Below are 20,023 nucleotides of genomic sequence, written 5' to 3' on the forward strand. Positions count from 1 at the left end.
CTGCCGTTCCTCCCAGCCTGTGGGTAGAGACTTTGGAGGGACTCTCTATATGTGAGGGGAGAGGTCTAGGATGAGAAGAACTCTCACCACTCCGCAGGGACTCTCGTGCTCTTCATCCTGAGGTATCAGAGGTAGAATCAGGTGCCCTCTTGTCACAGAGAAGGAGCAGGTCCCTTGGAGGAGGAACAGAGAGGGCCTTAGTCAAGGTCACCTGAGCTAAGGGCAGAGACTCTGGACCCAAGCCTGACTTGTCACATGCCAAAGCCAAAGGAATCACTTGTTGCTCCCAACACTGGGGGCAAAGGTCTTTAGCAGGTTTGGCTGCTGAGGCTGTGGTGAAGAGCAAGTCCACAATCCCAGGTTTTAAATAAGGTTTTGTCGTCAATCAGAACATAGGCGGGAGGGAAGGGGAAGCGTGCGCATTGACCAGGGGCCAGGAATCGCAACACTCAGCTAACTCACCCAGGCTGCGGCTCGCTGTCACACACAGACACAGCCTCACACTCTGAGACGTGTCCCCTGACACTCAGGCAGGGTTCAGAAGGTGGGCCCGGTAGTCATGAGGCTGCAAAGGTCAAAAGACTGGTGGAGGGGAGAGCTGATGCTGGACAGTGGGAGGGGCCATAGGGCTTGTCTGGTAAATGTGAGGGTCTGTCATTTGTGACTCTAAACTTCCTTTTTATACATGTTGCAATCTGAGGAGGCTGGTTCCCTTACTGGGGCCCTCGATGGAGCATTCAGATTGTACGGCACAGAACCCTCTCCTAGGCCAGTCCATTAGGGCTTCGTGTGCTCGGCAGGCATTGGTTAATCAGTTGCTATTCCTGATTCTGTCTGACCCTAGGGTCAGTGGGTTCATGGAAATCCCACTTATTTCTCACAGCAGCCCTGGAGAGAGGCATTACTATAATAATCTTCTCTTACCAAGAGGGGCAGGAAAATTAAGCCCAGAGAGGTAAAGTGACTTCCTGGGGCCACCTAGCTGGTGAATGGCAGAGCCGAGATTCCAAAGCCCAAGCTCTTCACCATGCCAGGGCCTCATTCCAGGGAGTTTAGCCAGAGCTCTTTGGCGAGATGCCACAGCTTCCAAGGAAGGGTGATAATTAACCCATTTGTATTTGTTTCGAAGAATTTCAGAGCAAGGAGTAGTTAGCTGTAGCAAGGGGTGATGTATACTCTTCTTCCATTTCCGTTTCTGCAATCATTAATACCGGGAGCGTGGGCTTGCCATGAGAGCATGGCCCAAGTCCTGGTTCAGTTGCTTAATAGCTGTATGAACCTGGGTGAGTCACTAAGCCTCCCTTGGCATCAGTTACCTCTCTATAACTTGGGTGTAATTCTAGTTCCTTCCTCTTGGGGTTGCTAAGAGGACTGAGTGGGACGAATGCATTTAAAGTCTTTGCCACAGGGCCAGGCACAGGGTGTGCTCTGGAAGTTAAGGATGCAGGACTATTGGTCATGAAAGAGTGTGGAATTTTGTCATATACTTTTTTTTGTTATCAATTGACATTATCATGGGTTTGTTTTCATTTTTCAACAGTTTTACTGTCGCTGCTGCAACCCTTGAGATAGTTTGTCTCCAGTTATATGCTGGATGTTCTTTTATATATATAGCAGGCATTTTACATAGCAAAAAAGTGTTTTTAAGCATAAAAAATAAACTGGCATTTACCAGAGTTGAGCATGAATACTTTTATATAACCAGGGGGAAATAAGCCACAAACTTTAAACGTAAATCCACTGAGAAGATAATAGTCATGTGACTATATAAATCTCCCCTTTAAAAATTACTATTTCATTCACATTAAAACACTCATAATCGAAGTTTGTTTATTTTGTGTACAAAGAGCTAGCACTGTTTCTGTGGTGAGGGAGTGCACGTAGTCCAACTGAATGAAGCCTAAATCTTATATCTTTCACGTACTGATGGGAACACTGGTGGCACATATTGAGCCCATATTTCCGGATCAGACCATGCTGGTTTGAGCAGACACAGCAAGAACGAGAACCCTGGCTGAATTTTCTTGGATGGCTCCAGTGGACCTGCAGGTGACCCCTTTTGCTCTCTTGGATGCAATGAGGCAACAGGCAAAATGACCGTGTTTTTTTTCTTCATTCTGCTATTGCGGTTTATTACATTGATTGTTGTGTGTTAAACCATCCCTGCATTACAGGAATAAACCCCACTTGGCCATGGCATTATGCTGCTCAACTGTTTGCTAGTGTTCTGTTGAGAATTTTTCATCAGTGTTCATCAGGATATGGGTCTGTAGTTTTCTCGTAGTGTCTTTGGTTTGGTTTAGGGCAATGCTGGCCTCATAGAATGAGTAAGGAAGTATTCCCTCCTCTTCAGTTTTTTGGAAAAGTTTGAGAAGGATGGGCATGAGTTCTTTAAATGTTGGCAGAACTCGCCCTAGCTGGTTGTTCAGTGGTTAGAGCGTTGGCCCACTGACTGAAGGGTCTCCGGTTCGATTCCGGTCAAGGGCACGTACGTCTGTTGCAGGCTTGATCCCTGCCCTGATCGGGATGAGTGCGGGAGGCAACCAATTGGTGTGTCTCTTTCACATCAATGTTTTTCTCTCTCCCCCGCCCCCTTCCACTGTCTCTGAAAAACAATGGAAAAAATATCCTTAGGTGAGAATTAAAAAAAAAAATGTTGGCAGAACTCACCAGTGAAGCCTGACCAGGTCCCAGGCTTTCCTTGGTCAGATTTTTTTTAAAGTTTTTAGAGAGAGGAAAGGAGAGGAGGAGAGAGAAACATCTATTGGCTGCCTCCTGCACGCCCCCTACTGGGGATCAAGCCCTCAACCCGTATACATGACCTGACCTGAGAAAAACCAGAGACCTCTTGGTGCTCGGGATGACACTCAACCAACTGAACCACACTGGCCAGGGCATTCAAGAGATTTTTGGTTACTGATTCAACCTCCTTACTGGTTATAGGTCTATTCAGATTTTCTACTTTGATTTCATCCTGGTTAGTTTTGTGTTTCTAAGAATTTGTCCATTTCATCTCAGCTATCCAATTTGTTGGTATACAATTTTTCATGGTACTCTTATATAATCCTTCTTATTTCTGTGAAATCAATTACAGCGTGTCCCCATTTTCACCTCGGATTTTAGTCCATCTAAGCTAAAGGTTTGTCAATTTTGTTGATATTTTCAGAGAACCAACCTCTGGTTTCATTCATTTTCTCTTTAATCTTTATTATTCCCTTACTTCTGCTAACTTTGGGTTTAATTTGTTCTTTTTCTAGTTCCTGAAGTTGTAAAGTTAGAGTGTTCTAGTTTTTTAATGTAAGCCTTTACAACGGTAGATTTCCCCTCAGCACTGCATCCCTTAAGTCTTGGGACATTGGTTTTTGTTTTCATTTGCCTCAAAGTGTTTTCTGCTTTCCCTGAGAGTTCTTCTTTGATCCATTGGTTAAGAGTGTGTTATTTAACATTCATAACAATCTGTGAACTTTACAGTTTATTAATCTAATTTCATCCCACTGTAGTCAGAGAAGGTACTTTGTATGATATCTTTTTAAGTCTGATGAGATTTAACTTGTAGCCTAACATATGGTCTGCCCTGGAGAATGTTCCATGTGCACCGAGAAGCTGTTGTTGGGTAGAATGTCCTGTATGTTTGTTAGTTTTAGTGGGTTTATTGTGCTGTTTACTTCTCCCGTCTGGACGTTCTGTTACTGAGAGTGGGATGTTGACGTCTCCAACTGCTATTGTAGAACTGCCTATTTCTCCCTTCAACTGTCAGTTTTTGCTTCATAGATTTTGATGGTCTGTTATTAGGTGGGTAAATGTTTATAATTGCCATTTCTTCCTGCTGTATTGAACCTTTCATTAATATATAATATCCTTGTCTCTTGTAACCTTGTATTTAAAATCTATTTTGTCTGATATTAGTACAGCCATGTCACGGGTGCAAGGGTGAAAGGAGACTTACCGTCGCCCCTGCTTTGAGAATCATGCCTTTATTTTAAAAAGCACTTGTTGAGCCTCTTCTTTTTAAGACGACAAAACCAGCAGTTTCTGTCCTCAGGGAGTTTCCTGGTCAGCCTGGAGCTTGGATAGGGGGCAGTCCCTTGGCAGTGCCACCATTAGAGAGTGTGAGCCATGGCCCCTTACCCAGGGATGGGTATCAGTTGTGTCCGTGTCACAAGGGGCCCATGCTCTGAGACGTGACACGAGCCTGGTCTGGGGTCAGGGAGGTCGCCAAATGGGGAGGATGAGGATCAGAGAGGAGTGGAGCCCAGGTGTGGAGGCCGTTGGCCAGGGAGGTGGGTGGTAGAAGATGAGGTCAGAGTCTAGGCAGGGCCTCAGGAGTCATGATGAGGCCTTCAGAAACCAGCCTGAGACCTAGGGGCAAGCCTTTGAAAACAGCTCTCTCCTTCACTGGGCTTGTGGGGGCTCTTGCGAGAGCTGCTCTGTGCAGTGTGGAGAGAGACCATCCTTGGCTGGCCAGCCAGGTCCTCCAGACACCAGGCTGGCCTCCTCCCACTGTGTGGGGTGGCAGCACCCAGCCTCCGCCCCGTGGGACTGCCCCGTCACAGGGGCCCAGCTACCTCGAGGTGGGAGTCCCTTCTGAAAGAAGAAATGCCAGGAGGGGGAGAAGAGTCTCAGGGGTAAACCTGAGCAGCACAGGTATTTTGGGATATTTATTTGTTCTGTACTTTGGGAAAACTGTAGTTTATATACCTAAATATAAAAAGAAACCATGACTGGGAAGAATGGGTTAGTCTGGGTTCAGGTCCCCAGTCCGTCACTTGGCCGTGTAACCCTGGACAGTTTTTCTCTCCTCTGCACCTCATACTTCTTTATCCATTAAATGGAAGCAGTGATCCATACCTCACAGCATGATGGTGGTAGTGACAGAGTAACATAAAGCAACAAGGCACATAGTAGGTGCTCAGTGCCATAGAGTACATTTAATTTCCTCTTCCATCCTTTGTTCAACCCACAAATAAGTAGAATATAAATACTAGTTGATCAGTTAATAATTATAAATAAATATTCAGAAGAAAGGGGGGATCTTTATTTCTTAGTACATATAGAGCCACTATGGGTAAGGCTGTTGTTTTGACTGGGAAACTAAGAAAACATGATGAGAAAATTATAGAGACATTTAAGTAGCTGCCTCCTATGCACATGTCTTTATTAAAGGGCATTTTAAATATAAGCAACTAGGACTGCTTTCAAAATACGTAAAAATAAAGAGATTAAAATTAGTCTAAACACTAAGAGGTAGGATCGGGCTGGCTTGGTTCTCCCAGGATCTCTCAGGGTTCCAGGGACAAGCACAGCTGGTTGAGCCTGGGCCGGGCTGGGCAAGCAGACTGCAGCAAGATCTGAGCAGGGATCATGGAGGGGAAATTCCTCAGTCAGTCTGTCCATCCGTTCCCCCAACAAGTACTTACTGGGCACCATTTCAGATACTGATGGTTCAACAGTGAATAAAACAAAGGCCCTGCCCTAATGGACATTCTAGTGGGGAAGATCGACATTAAACAAATAAGTGTACATATGCCAGGAGGTAGGTACTTACAGGAAAGACATCCTAGGGGGGGTGTAGGGAAGGGGCCTAATGGGGATGTGTTATCTATGATGGGGTTAGGCCACAAGGATAGTTTGACAGTGTGGAGACCTGAGGGACTGAGTCGGGCAGAATGTGTTCAATCTGCTTGAGAAACAGCAAGAAAGCTAGTGGAGCAGGAGCAGAGTAGAGGTGAGGTCTGGGAGGAGGTGGGGACAGCTGGGTCACACTGTGCCTTATAGGCCAGGGAGGACTATGGCTGCCACCAGGGGGAAGCACCTTGTTGTACAGGATGAGTGCTCACGGAGTGAGAAGAGATGGTGGCTGTGTGAGGCTGGGAGGGGTGGTAGTGAGCAGCGGTCAGGTTCTGGATGGATTCTGAAAGTAGAGTGGACAGGATTTGCAGATGGGTTGACGTGGAAGAGAGGAGTTGGGATGGTGCCAGGGTTGTTGGTGTAAGGAACTGAGAGAAGAGAGTTGCCATTTACAAAGTGGGGACAACCAGGGGTGGTGGGGAAATACAAAGGACACGTTACACCTGCAGTGCTTGTCGCACATCCAGTGGGCACTGAGTCTCAGATTAGCCCGGATTTCATATGGAGGTCTGGGTGGGACTAGAATCTCAGGAGTCATCACGTGTAGGTGGCACTTAATGCCATGAGCCGGAGTAAGTGTGCTAAGGAGTGAGGATGGGGCCCTGCCCGCCCACCTTATAGATGGTACCTGAGAGGGGCCAGCAGAGATGGAGGAGGGCAGCCGGGGAGTCCCGAAAAGAATCCAGCTGGGAGCCCCTGGCAGGAGGCAGACAAAATGAGCTCCAGGCTCTTCCCCCAGGAAGATCCTCTGAACTTTGTCCAGGAGGCTGCGAGTTGGTGGAGCACATTCAGGAGGCAGACAGCCTGGGTACAGCCACACACTTGGCAGCCACCCTCTGAGAAGTTGGTCTGAAATAGGACGCTGACGTCAGTCTCACGGGGAGACTCTGCCAGTGTTAATTTCCTGGGTCCCCTGTCCATTGCCCCACAGCTGCTGTTCCCCATCCCACCCTCCAGCTGCCTCCCACAGGTGCTGCACAAAGGATGCGGAGAGCAGAGTGTGACATGTGGAGGAGGAGCTGGGGGGACAGCACAAGGTTGGCAGAGTCCTAGTCCAGGCCAAGCAGGACTCTCCACAGGGCTCTTCTCTCCGTCACCTCTGTAGGAGCTCTCTGCCCTATCCTCACCATCCTTTTACACGTGGCACCCTTGACATGGGAAAGCAGCCGCCGTGTAAGATTGCTCTGCTGGGCCCACATTCCACCTCCTAGACATTGAAGGTCCCTTTCCTAAACCAGGTGCCAGTGTGCCAAGGGCAGTGTGGTCCCTGCCAGGAGCAGAAAGGATGCTTCCTGGCAAAGGAACAGCTGGACTTTTCTATACCTCTCTGAGCCTCAGTTTCTCACCTCTGAAATAGGTATAGTACACTAAAGGTCTCTCCAGTGCCTTCACTGAAGCAGGTGTAGGCTTCGCCATGGTGAAAGGAAGTGAAATCTCTGCCTTGGGTCAGAGGAAACTTGGCCACATACTGGCTGATGTACTTGGTCAGACAGGTTCCCTGGGAGGTGGCCTACGTCCCACAGAGGCTACCTTAGGCATGGAGAAGCTGCATCCACGTGCATCCATCGGGTCTAACTGTTGACTACTGTCACAGGCACCACATGTACACCATCCTGGGCTGACCCCTGGCACATAGGCCGCCCCTTCCTTCTGCCTCTGCAGCTGGCACTGCCTAGGAACCCCAGCCTCACTTAGTGAGCCTGGAGTGATGTCAGCGTGCTCTCCAGACTGTGTTCTGGGCAGCTGGTTGAACAGGGCTGGGTCTGAAGATGAACCTGATCCCTGGTTCTTTTAGAATAGTAATCACAGCTATCATTGATCTGCCCTGCCTCCGAGACCTGGAGAAATACTCCATGTGCCATTCCTGTCCTCCGTAACCCTGCGATGTAGCTACAGTTGTTGCTGTTCGTGAGAGCAAGTTGAGGCTCTGCCAATTAAGTGACCCACCTGAGACTCCAAACCAGGCCTTCCTGTTCCCCACTGCAGCTCCTCTCTCAATAGGGGCACCCCAGAGTATGCAAAGGCTGCAGCCTGCTCTATATATAGGACACGGGTGGCAGAGAAACCTGCTCCTTCTGACCTAGAAAGTCCACTGTTATTAGGCCCCAGTGCAGAAAGCAAGGAAGCCACAACTCAGTTTGCCTCTTTCCCCCTAACCACAGTGACCACAGCGGCCAGCAGAAGCCACTATGCACTTCCTGTGGGCTGGTCACTGGGCCCGCTGCTTTTGTACCCCGTCTAAGTACTTCTCTACAAAAGGCTTATGAGGGGAGTTACCATTGTTTATACTCATTTAAGAGATGAGGAACCTGAGACTCAGGTTACTGGAGTAGCTACCCCAAGATCCCTCAGGCGTTGGGGCCAGGATTTGAACCCAGGGTGGAGGCTACGCTCCCTCGAGCTGTGTTCTGCTGGCTCTGAGTGCCCGATGTACCTACAGAAACTGTCGGAGTGGGGAGTGCTGGCACTAACCCTGCTGGACCTCGGTGTGAATCAGCTCCGTTACTTCTCACCGTGGGTCCTCATCTATAAAACATGCTTATTACAGAGCCTGCTTTCAGCACCTTACATGCATTAACTCATGTGAGCCTCACAAGTTCGGGGCAGTCACTCACCTAACAGATATGACCACAACAAGAGGAACCTGCCCCAGGTCCCTCAGCCTCTAACTGAAAGAGCTGGATGTGAACCCAAGCTACTTGCTTCTGTTCACTCTTAAACAAGATGGTCTAAGAGCAGACACGTTGCCAGGCACACTGTAGGTATTCAATGCATGTTTCTAAAAAACTCCTAATGGCCACCTCAGGAGGGCAGGGAGACCTGTCCATTGCCCAGGTTACAACAAACCTGGGCGACATCTTGGTCCCATGACACTTGTATCCCTCTGAATCTGTCCAGAATGTCCGCCCCAGTCTTGAACCAGGCCAGCTGGGTTGAAAGCCCGAGAGTGGCACTATGAGTGAGGGCCTGGGCAGTCACCCACCAATGCATCGGGCTTGCACTCTCTGGAAGAACCTTTCCAGTGCTGCTTCCTCCTTACACACACCCCTTTGTGAACATGCTCCAGGATTTCTGTGGGAGGGGCGCCTGGAAGGGGAGTTCCTGAGTTGAAGGGTTGGCATAGGTATGCTCACATGGGCACCCAGCGTGTACACACATAGCTCCCTAATGTTCCTGAAAGCTTTCAACAGTGGGTACAGCTACCAACCCCACAGGACCACCCTTTCTCAGCCTCCCGCCTGTGCCTGGCAACAGTTGTGTTTGCACTTTGCCAGTTTGCATTTTCCAGATGAGTAATGAGGATAACCATCCCGGCTGTGTTGTTTCCCCTCTAGGACTCTGTGGCTCCCAGTGTAGGCACTGGGTCACAGTGTGAACGAGACTGACAGAGCTCCATCAGTACCAAGAGATAGTGCAGAGTGGGGGAGGTAAGAAACGCGGGCAGGGAGCCCTTCTTTCCTCGGGGGTGAAGACACCAGTAACCGCAAAGGTCCAGGAGGGTGCCCAGCGCCCGCGGAGGAGTGAGTGTGGAGAGGGAGGGTAGGATGAGACGAGGCTGGACAGGTCACGCCCAGTCAGTATTGTAAGGAATGTGTTGTGGAAAGGGGGGCAGCCAGGAGGGTTTGGAGCAGAAGCATGAAGTAGGTGGGCATGGGAGAGCAGGTGCCCAGGGCCACAGTGTCACTTCCTCAAGAGCAGGAGCTCTGCCACTAGGCTCCTAGTAGGGCCTGAACAGATATCAGCAGAATCACTGAACCCTGTGCTTGCTTCTGTGCAGTGCTTCCTGCATCCCTCCCTGTGGCTGCGGGGCCGTCAGCTCCCATGGTGGTTTGTAGGGCCTTTTACACACACTGCACGTTTCATACCTGCCTCCTTCCAGTCTGTCCACTGTTTAGGGGAGTCACGGCGCTGAGTCTTTTCCTCCACGTATTGCCTATGTTGAGAGGCCTGCTTGCTGCACAACCACCTGTAACCCCCCTTTACTGTTCTGCCTGTCTGCTCACTGCGCTCACACTGTTCGAACACTGTCGCTTTGCCTCATGGGACAAGTCTGGGTGACACTTTGGAAAGGGTTACTGTTCTTATTAACAGTCTCATAAAAGTATTTTGTTTTGTATGAGAAAAGCAGATGTGGATTATTACACTTGTTTTCTCAAAATGGCCCTCAGAGGTGTTGAATGGCTCCCACAGTGGCACAGCTGGGCTGGTACCACTGCAGGGTCAGGAATCAGCCCTGGGCTTCCCAATTCCAAGGCCCATGTCCCTGCATCACACACCACCTCCTGCTCTAAGCTGGGCACGTCCAAGGGATGGTCAGACCAGCAAAATAAGGTCAGTGTAGATGAGCTTGGGGTGTGCAAGCCCTTGACTGGATGGTTAGGTGGAGCAGCCACAACTCTGGGGCCTGTGAAATTAGCTGGGAAGTGAAAATGCAGCCTGCCCTGGCCCTGGGTCTGCTGATCAATTAACCAGGGCTGGGTTTGTGATGGAGACGTGAGAGGTCTGGCTGTAAGGAAGAAAGTGAAGACTGAGAATGGGCAGTGGGAGGATCAGGGAGTGGGTTCCGTGAGGAACCGGCAGGGGGATTAGAGGGAGAATTATCTGATCCCTTCCAGGTGACGTGCCCTAACCCAGTAAACAATGTGTGTACAGACCGTCTGTAATGTCAGCTGCGTTAGCTCAGGAGCCCCCATGACACCCACTTTGAATAACGAGCTGTGAAGAGGCTCCCAGGTGGGGCCCAGGGCAGCCCCATCAGCTCCAAGACCATTGTAAGGATCAAAATCTCACCCAGCTGCTTTGTAGCCACGAAATACCCAAAGCTGATAGCACACCAATAGGCAATGCAGCGTTTCTATGGACTTCAGCTCTCCTTCTTGGCAAACCAGGCCAAATGCATCTTTACTTTTCTTAATAGCATAATTCACGAGAGGGATGCACGTTCCCTGCCTTCACCTCCAGCACCTTCTCCAGCTCAGCCACTCCCGTAGTCCAGTCTCCAAGCACAAATGAAGCCAGTTCTCATCTCCCCATCAGATTGGTCATCGCGCCCTGGGGTTGCTCTCCTTCCAACATCCTTGGTCCTCACTCCCAGCCCCGCTGCACTCCCACTGCCCCCTCTCAGAGCCTGGGAAAGATCTGACTCAGGATTGCTTTCCTGCAGCTGCACCAGCCCCAAAACAAGGCTCCCTCCTGTCTCTGTCCCTATCACTCCCAGCCCCTTTAGGTGATCTTTAGACTCTACATCCAGAGCAGGCTGCATTCCTAAGGGGGTACCCAGGGCCTGCAGGGGCCCCCACAATGGCCCTTGCCAGCTTCTCCAGCCATCCTTGTCAGAAAGGAACACACCCCATAGTGTCTTGTTTAATCTCGCAGCCCCATTTTTCAGATGGTGATAGTAGAGATTAAGAGACTTTTCTTAGGACAAGGCTAATCTAATAAGGTCATTAAAAAAATTTCTTAAATAGATGATTATACAGGAGATACACAGGTGGGGAAAAGCATGAACAGGCTCATTTAAGGTACGTAAATTCATGGTTAAAATTATAGAACCTTCCCAGAACCCTTTAGGCCTTTTTCTCCCCACCCCCTGCAACTGCCGCCCTGTCCTCTGCCACTTAACCCTGAGGATGAGAGGAACTTGCTGCAGCCAGGTGGGCCCTGGCTTGATCCTGCTCTGTAAAATAGGCATGTGCCATTGCACAAGTCACCACACTTGACTGTAACTTACTGAATTTCTACATGTAAAACAGAGCCCTCACCTCCCGTGTTCATGAGAGAGAAATAGATAAGATGGTGCTTGGCTTGCACTCACTTGTCACCTGTTATAATTACAGATCGTCACACTCACTGCTGTTCTCAGGCCATCTCACCAATACCTGTGCATTCCTTGGACAGAATACCAATTTAAAAGAACATCAAAGCACATTTAGGTAGGAAGTAGCCATTTTCATTTTGAAAAAGGCACTATAAGGAACACACATAGAATATGCCTGGAAAACATATATATACAAGCATCCGCACTGCTGCCCTCACAGCCATCCATGCTGCCGGGGTTCAGGCTATTATTTTCCCTTCTTCATACCTTTGTGTCTTTATAAATGAAATGAAATGAAATGAAATAAATAGCCTGTATTCTCTTCTTTAACTTTCTTTAATGATAAGACAGGACTCTATGTTTCTGCTTCCCTTTTTACCTTCATTTACCTTGTGTCATTACCTGGTGGGACTTGGAGTAGAAAAGCTTAAAGCCGAACTGTTAGAAACCTGGCAGGAAGCAGCAGCTGTATTGGAGCATCATGGACCGCCCAGGGTGGGGTGCGCTCACCGGGGGCCAGGTGTGCGCTCTCCAGTTTGAACTGCTCGGTCTCTGAGGCCAGAGTGTCAGTGCGGGAAGCATTCCTGTCCCCCGTCCCAGGTCCCATTTCCTCCCAGCAGTCCCGCTCACTCTTGCTTTCTGGCACATCCCTCGCAGCCTCCCCTGGCTCAGGTCACATTTATCTATGTGACTGAAACCTTGCTCAGTGGCTCATCTCATGGTGTGCACCTCCCCATCACTTCCAGAGGATGGCCAGCCTGTCCGTCCACTGTCTGTATGTCAGAAAGAAGCGATCACAGGACACCTGGACTCACAATACTTGTGGCCCTGCCTGACTACAAGGTCTTGGGTGTTCTCTCATTGTAGGCTCTGAGATCAAACTGCACATTCAAGAGCAGCCTCTGCCCCTTCTTTGCTGTGGGACCTTGGGCAAGTGACCGACCCTCTCTGCTCTAATGTGCACATCTGTAAAACTGAGATGACAGTCACAGCACCTCCTTCATGAGGCTAGAGTATATGAGAACTTGTATAATTTTTAGCCCAAAACTTGACAGTAGCCTTCTTTGATCCATCCAAAATAATTAAATCACTTGATGCCTTTTGGGGTCAGAAACTGTGGGGATCCAGAGAAGAACTGGACACAGTCTCACCTTCAGGGAACCCTTGTTACTGCCAGAGCCATTTCTGGGTCACATCTGGATAGTGAAACTCTTGGGACCCAGGATCAAACCAAGGGGCAGGAAACAGGAAATGCTGCAGAGGCTTCCTTCCTCAAATCCACTGGATGGGATCCCAAGAGAAACCTTAAAGATGTTAGAGGAGTGACAGGGTAGAGTGGGATCCTCGTGGGGCCCCATCACATGGTCCTGAAACCTAAGTGAGACCTAGGAGAGAATTCAGATGTTGTTGAGCCTGGCTCACCTTGACTGACCTGTCTCGTGCAACCCTCACAACCAGCCAACGTGGGGGGTAGGGCCAGGCCTCCCCTCCTACCACACAGACCTGGGGGCCTGAGACAGGGTGGGCAGCGCTCCTCCATGGTTTGCACATCCTGGAGGTAGAACCATTCTTCCAACTCCCCCAGACACAGATGTCATCAGGAAACTGGGTCTTGGGGACTGTGGCCACATCTGTAGCATATGGCTTGGTCCCAGTGGGAGGCATGGCCCACACAAAGCCACCCTCTATAGAAGCTACGGAAGGCAGCTCCCAGCAAATGGAATATGGACCGGCCTTCGAAAGCCAGTTGATAAGTGAAATGAAAAGCAAATCTCTCCAGGTGGCCATTTTCACTGATGAGTGGTTGAGATCATCAGATCAATTTCACCATGCCAGTGTGCCCAGGAGACTTATTAAAAAGAACAGCCATGCTTGGGGCTCCTGGCAGGGGCCACTTACACAGACTTGGACTCCCTTGGTGCCTTGATGGTAGCGTAGCCAGCAGCGGGGAGAGATTGATCAGACCATTTCTAAAATGAACACTGAGCTGGCGACTCAGGGACTGGAGACCTGACAGGGACTCACTGCCCCATCCCTGCAGGGGAGGGAGGAGGTACAGTGGGGACATGGGCCATCTCCTGGGTGACCAGCAGTTCTTAGGAGGCTGTTGCTCCTGCAGCCTTCCAGCCGAGGGCCTGGCCAGGTTCCAGCTGAGCTGAGCACCATGTGCAGAGTGCCAGCCTTGGAGAAGAGGTGTCCCCATCCTCATGACTGTGTCCCCACAGCCTGGGAGGCTGGCATCGCATGAATTAGGAGAAGGAAGCCTCCAGCCACTTCCTGCGTTTCCTGCTTATTGATGTGAACTCAGTCTCCAAGACCATCCCCGCACGGACCCCACAATGGCCCCAACAGCACCAGGTTCACGGGGCTCAGGTATGACCTGGGGGTGGTTTCCTCAGAGGAGGCGTGAGCCAAGCTGGGGGTGAAGGGAGGGGTGCCGTGCTCTGTCCGAGCACCGCATGGCACCCCCCAGCTTTGTCACAAACCTGCCCAAGAAGATCCTGCCATACCCTTCCTCCCTTTTTTTGCTCAATAAAGATGTTCCTAAGACATCCTTACTGAGATACAGCTCGCCCACATAGTCCCCTCCCTGCACCGCTTCCGAACCTGGCTCCCTTCACCCCCATCTTGGCTCACGCTCCCTCTGAGGAAACCACCCCCAGGTCACAACTGAGCCCCGTGACTCAAGTCAATAGTTTTCAGCATATTCACAGATGTACACAACCATCACCACGGCCGATCTTAGTCCATCTTCATCACTTCAAAAAGAAACCCCGCACGTCCTCCTGCTCCCCATACAACCACAGATTCACTTCCTGTCTCTGCAGACTTTCACATGAATGGAGTCATTTAATATGTGGACTTCTCAGTCTGGCATCTTTCACTTAGTACAGTATTTTCAAGGTTCATCCCTCTCAGGGTTTTTGGGCCTGAGAATTAAACTAGCATAAGACAGTTACAGGAAAAAAGCAGAGAGATGTACGTGAGTGTCACATGACACGGGAGCTCTCGTGAAAAATGGACACACCAAGAAATGGCCTCAGTGTGCCCCATGCCTCCTGCTGAGTGGCCCCAGACCCAGCACTAGCGGCAGCTGGCCTTGGTTTACAGCTTGGCCTCTCCCGGGCACCTCCAAGCCCAGCATAAGTAGCGGCCACCTGCAGATCGCTTTGTAGCTCACGCTGAGTGCCCCAGGTAGGGCAGAGGCAGTGGCTCACCTTGGCCTGCGCCTCCCGGGGGCCCCAGAGCCAGTGCCGGGCGGACAGCATCAGCCATACCGAAAGCACCACCCGACCTCCTCCACAACGGGCGCACTCACCAGGCACCAGAGCCCCACTGAAGCGAGTCCTGCTCCGTGGGTTCGGCCCCTGAACAGCAGCTCCTCTGCTGTGGTTGCAGCCAGTCCTCACAGCCGATTGGGCTGGGGGTAAAACCCCGTGGATGTGCCAACGGCAGTTGGCTCAACTACAGAGGATGGTGCACAGAGCCCACAGGGGACATGCACCTGGAGTGCCTGCCTCCAGGAACTGAGGAGGCTGACCGCTGGCCCCTACAGGACACCTACTATGTAAGGCCACTCTATCAGACCAGGACACGTAGCAGCTCTACCTAATACACAGGAACACACACAGGGAGGCAGCCAAAATGAGGAGATAAACATGTCCCAAATGAAAGAACAAAACTCCAGAAAAATAACTAAACCAAATGGAGACAATCTACCAGATGCAGAGTTCAAAACACTGGTTATAAGGATGCTCCATGAACTTAGTGAGAACTTCAACAAAGAGATAGAAAACATAAAAACATTAGAAAACATAAAGAACCAGTCGGAAATGAAGAATACAGTAACTGAAATGAACCGACAGTGGAGTAGAGGAAGCAGTCAAATCAGCAATTTGGAAGATATGGAAGCAGAAAACACCCAATCAGAACAGCAAAAAGAAAAATCCCAAAAAAAGATGAGGATCCTCTGGGAAAATGTCAAGTACCAACGTTCGCTTTATGGCAGGAGAACAGAGAGCAAGGAATTGAAAGCCTATTTGAAAAAATAATGACAGAAAACTTCCCCTACCTGGTGAAGGAAATAGACACACAAGTCCAGGAAGCACAGAGGGTCCCAAACAAGAGGAGCCCAAAGAGGCCCAAGCAGGATACATCATAATTAAAACGCCAAAGGTTAAAGACAGAGAATCTTAAAAGCAGCAAGTGAGCTCGCATAAAACTGCCACCTAATTTCTCAACAGAAACTTTGCAGGCCAGAAGGGATTGGCAAGAAATATTCAAAGTGATGAAAAGCAATGACCTACAACCAAGATTACACCACCCAGCAAAGCTGTCATTTAGAATCAGAGGACAAATAAAAAGCTCCCAAGAAAAAACTAAAGGAGTTCATCACCACCAAACCAGTATTACATGAAACGTTAAAGGGTCTTCTTTAAGAAAAAAACTATTTTAAAATATAAATAATAAAATGGTAAGAAATACATCTGTCAACAATTACTTAAATGCAATGAATTAAATGCGTCAATCAAAAGACATAAGGTAGCTGAATGGATAACAAAACAATATCCTTACAAATATGCTGCCTACAAGAGACTTCAGATCGAAAAATACAGACTGAAAGTAAAGGGATGGAAAAAGATATTTCATGGAAATGGAAATGAATAAATAAGCCGGGGTAGCAATGCTTATACCAGACAAAAAAAGACTTTAAACAAAGGCTAAAACAAGGGACAAAGAAGAACCCAGCAAGTCCACTTCTGGGTATTTATTTTAAAAACCCAAAACACTAAATCAAAAAGACATATACATCTATATGTTCAATAACCAAGAAATGGCAGCAACTTAAGTGTCCGTCAGTAGATGAATGGATAACCAAGTGGTGTGTATCTACAGTGGAATACAACTCAGCCATAAAAAAGAAGGGAGTCTTGCCACCTGCAATGACATGGATGGACCTAGGGGGTACTGTGCTGAGTTAAAGAAATCACACAGAAAAAGACAAATGCCATATGATTTCACTCGTATGTGGAATCTAAAAAACAAACAAGCAGAACAGAAACAGACTTATAGATACAGAGAACATTTTGATGACTGCCAAATGGGAGGGAGTTTTTGGGGCTGGGTGAAAAGAGGGAAGGGATTTAGAAGTACAGATCGGTAGTTACAGAGTAGTCATGGGGATGTAAAGTCCAGCATAGGGAATATAGTTGGTAATATTGTAACTATGTGTGGTGTTGTAAGGTATATAAATGTCTAATCACTATGTTTTACACCTCAATCAATATTGTATATCAACTGTAATTAAAAAACTTAAATAATTAGCACCTAAGCCACCAATGGAATATTTTGCTGGACTTTAAAGCATTTTAAACCAAAAGCTTCACGAAGGTTCATTGGATGTGGGCTGCTCAGTAATACAAAGTTAAGAAGGAAAGGTAAGAAGTACTGGTTAAAAATAAAAAGCCTGTGCTAGACAGAATGACCCCAAAATGTCCACACCATTCCTGGAACCCGTAAATGTGTCCCTTTACGTGGCAGATGGGGCTCCGTAGACGTGATTAAGGGTCTCAGTAAAAAGGAGGCTCTCCAGGCCCATTGTGGTCACAAGGGGCCTTAAAAGAGGGGAAAGATCTGAATACTGCACTGCTGGCTTTGAAGGTGGAGGGACCGCCAGCCTCTAGGAGCCGGAAAAGGTGAGGAAACAGATCCTCCCCTGAACCTCCAGGAGGAACCACCTGGCCGGCGCCTGGACTTTAGCCTGGAAGTCCCATTTTGGATGTGTGACCTCCAGAACTGTGGGACAGTACATCTGTGCTGTCTTCAGCCACTAAGTGTGTCACAGTATGTTACAGTGGCCGTAGGAAATAAGAGAGTTTACCACCCCTGTGCTCACAGCCACAGCCCTGGCTTCTGTGCCTGCTCCCCGGGTCTAGGCCACTGGCCCCTCTAGCCCACCCTCCACCCAGCACAGAAGTCACTTAAAATGCAACCAGATTGTGCACTCCCCTGCCGAGAGCCCCCAGCTGTGCCCTTCACTCTCAGGGTGCTTCCTGGTCTCCTTCCTGCCCCCCTGTGCCGCCAGACCTCCACCCGGGGGGCCCTCAGCCCCACATGCTCCTCTGGGCACTCCGTGCCATCCTGCCCTTCGAGCAGCAGCAGCCTCAGACTTGCCCCTCAGGGAGGCTCTGGCTGCATCTGTAACCTAAATCTTTATACATATGACATTTTAACGTCCCTCACCACCCTGACTCTGAGCTCCATGGAGCCTGGAAGGATCCTCTTTGTTCACTGTTTTGCCCACGTGTGTCCAGGAAAGATCCATGAGATGAAGGAACGAATGAGCATCCTGCAGGGTTTTCCTGTACGTGGCGGGCAGGACTATACCTCCCTACTGTGTATGTGTATGAGAGTATTTTAATTCTTGTCCTTAGAAACTACACAGACGATACAGGATTTAGAAATGAGACCACCAAACACTGGCCAAAGAAGAATGATCCGTTCTATTCTCTTTTGTTGGGTCACCCGGGAATATGTCGCTATGATTGCTGTTGCCCCGCATTGTTTTTATCCACGTGTGCACCATTATCTCCTCTCCCTTCCACATAAATCCGAGACCCCTTCACATACGATGCGCCACGTCTCTGAGGCCTGGCTGGAATACTGAAATTCTGCGCCACACTGTCTTTGAATGATGTCACCTATTTGGTGTGCTCCATTTTCTCCTGATTTTCACCTCTTGTTGCTGGAGAAAATACTGTGACTGGTTTTCCCTTCCGCCTGTCTCATGACGGGGTCCTGACCCACTCACACCCCACCACCCCTGCCAGGTAATTGCCCACGATTCAGAAATCTTCCGAGAACCCAGCTGCTTCACTCAGGCCTTCAACTGACAAAGCACCTGCAACCCAGGTCTTCGAACACTGCTTCTGTTTTTCTTTACTACAGTCTAATCTTTTGTCTTTTCCTGATGCTCCAGCCCGAAAGCCTGGAGCTGTGAGGCCCCAGGCCCCCCACTTTGTTTGTAGTCTCTGTTGGTCAGCAAATGCCCTCCTCTGTCACTATCTTTGCTGGCTGCTGCTCTGTGGTGCAGATGTTTGGTAACCAGTACCAGTGATCCATGCTGGACTCAGTTGTTTTTGGCTCTTGCACATGTGCTGTGGAGACGCCCTTCTAATCAGACCCACCCTGACTGCCCTCCTAGGATGAATTCCACTAAGCCCCTCCCCTGTGTCTGTGTCGCACCTTTGATGATGCTATACGCCAGGGGTGGGGAAGGTTTTCTGCCAAGGGCCATTTGGATATTTATAACATCAGTCATGGGCCATACAAAATTATCAACTTAAAAATTAGCCTGCTGTATTTGGTCAAACATTAACTCACCCCTAATGTGATGGCTGGAACTGCTTCTCTTTGGTGAGGTCTTGGCAGGGCCAGACCAAATGATTTTGCGGGCAGGTTGGCCCCTACCCCTGCTAGTATACACAGTGTTCTCCAAAGCACTTTCTTCTCTTTGACTTTGAAATGTGCCTTTGCTGGAAGATCAATGAAAAGTGGGGGAGGGAGAAAGCCTTGGCTGGTACCTTCTTTCGTAGGCTTAAAATTCGGCCTTAGCTGGTGGCCCCCACAAACTAGCTTGGGCTCACAACTATGCTTGGGTGCTTTTGGAAGGCAAAATCTACATAACATGGATTTTCAATTTTTCTGTTCTGCATTCACCAGTCCGCTGGGAAACAGCCTGGCTTGGTCACCGCTGCATGTGTCTCAGTCGTCTGCATTCAGAATCAACTTAATCAGACACTACCCCCCCCTGTCTTACAGTGACGTCACCCCTCCTGGAGAACCGCTGAACAAGAACAGCCGGCCCAGAGTGGCCTCCCGTTTCCCCAAGCTGTCCCGCAGCCACCCCAGGGAGACCCGCAATGTGGAGCCCCAGAGTGGCGACCTCTGACCTCCATGGACTCCCATCCTCGGCCCTATGTGCTGCGCCAGCTGCCTCCACCCGGTCCATCCTGCACCCAGTCTGGCTATGGCAGCTGGCCCCCAACACCTGGAGTGACAGCCACACCCTCCCAGTGGACCCTGGAGAGCACACCTTCCCCACCGGTTACATGACACCCTGATTAAACTGGTCACAGAGAGCAAGGCTGCACCTTGCTGGGCAGACTTGGCATGTGGGCACCACTCTCCCAGGGTCTGCCATGAGCAGAGGTCGTCCTGTCCTTCCTCCAGCCAGGGCCACAGGAGCGTGGGCACTAGGTCAGGCCTGGAGCTCCTGGTTGAGAAGCGCAACCTCAACATTTCATTTGGTCTGAAGATTCACTCAGACACCACCTCTGACTCTTTCCCACGAGGGAATCAGAATGACTGTTACAGTCTTTTTTTCTTTTTAATGTAATTGCCTGCTACTACCTGTGGCCAAGTTAGGGGACAGGTGTTCCTTTCCATTTTACTCCCCACCAGTGGTCATTAGATACAACACTCTTTTTATCGCCGCCACGGCCATCAGCTCTGTGGCATCTTCTCCAGGGAGACCGTCCAGGGCCTTCGTGTAAAGGGGCCAGTAAGCGATGCTGG

The 20,023-nt window shown here is 49.5% G+C and overlaps 1 protein-coding gene across 3 annotated transcripts in view; it reads left to right on the top strand.

Annotated features, from left to right (window-relative positions):
• SNX29 (sorting nexin 29) overlaps positions 1-19,582 on the top strand; it is a 456,832-nt gene extending 437,250 nt beyond the window's left edge. For all 3 annotated transcript variants that reach the window (XM_081133203.1, XM_081133205.1, XM_081133204.1), the window contains one exon: positions 19,268-19,582. In XM_081133203.1, coding sequence (XP_080989329.1) covers positions 19,268-19,397 — 130 coding nt within the window. In that variant the 3' untranslated portion in view covers positions 19,398-19,582. The remainder of the gene's footprint in view (positions 1-19,267) is intronic.
• The last annotated feature ends 441 nt before the right edge of the window (positions 19,583-20,023 follow it).

Source organism: Miniopterus schreibersii, assembly GCF_964146895.1.
Source record: "Miniopterus schreibersii genome assembly, chromosome: 3".
In the NCBI taxonomy this organism is placed as follows: domain Eukaryota; kingdom Metazoa; phylum Chordata; class Mammalia; order Chiroptera; family Miniopteridae; genus Miniopterus; species Miniopterus schreibersii.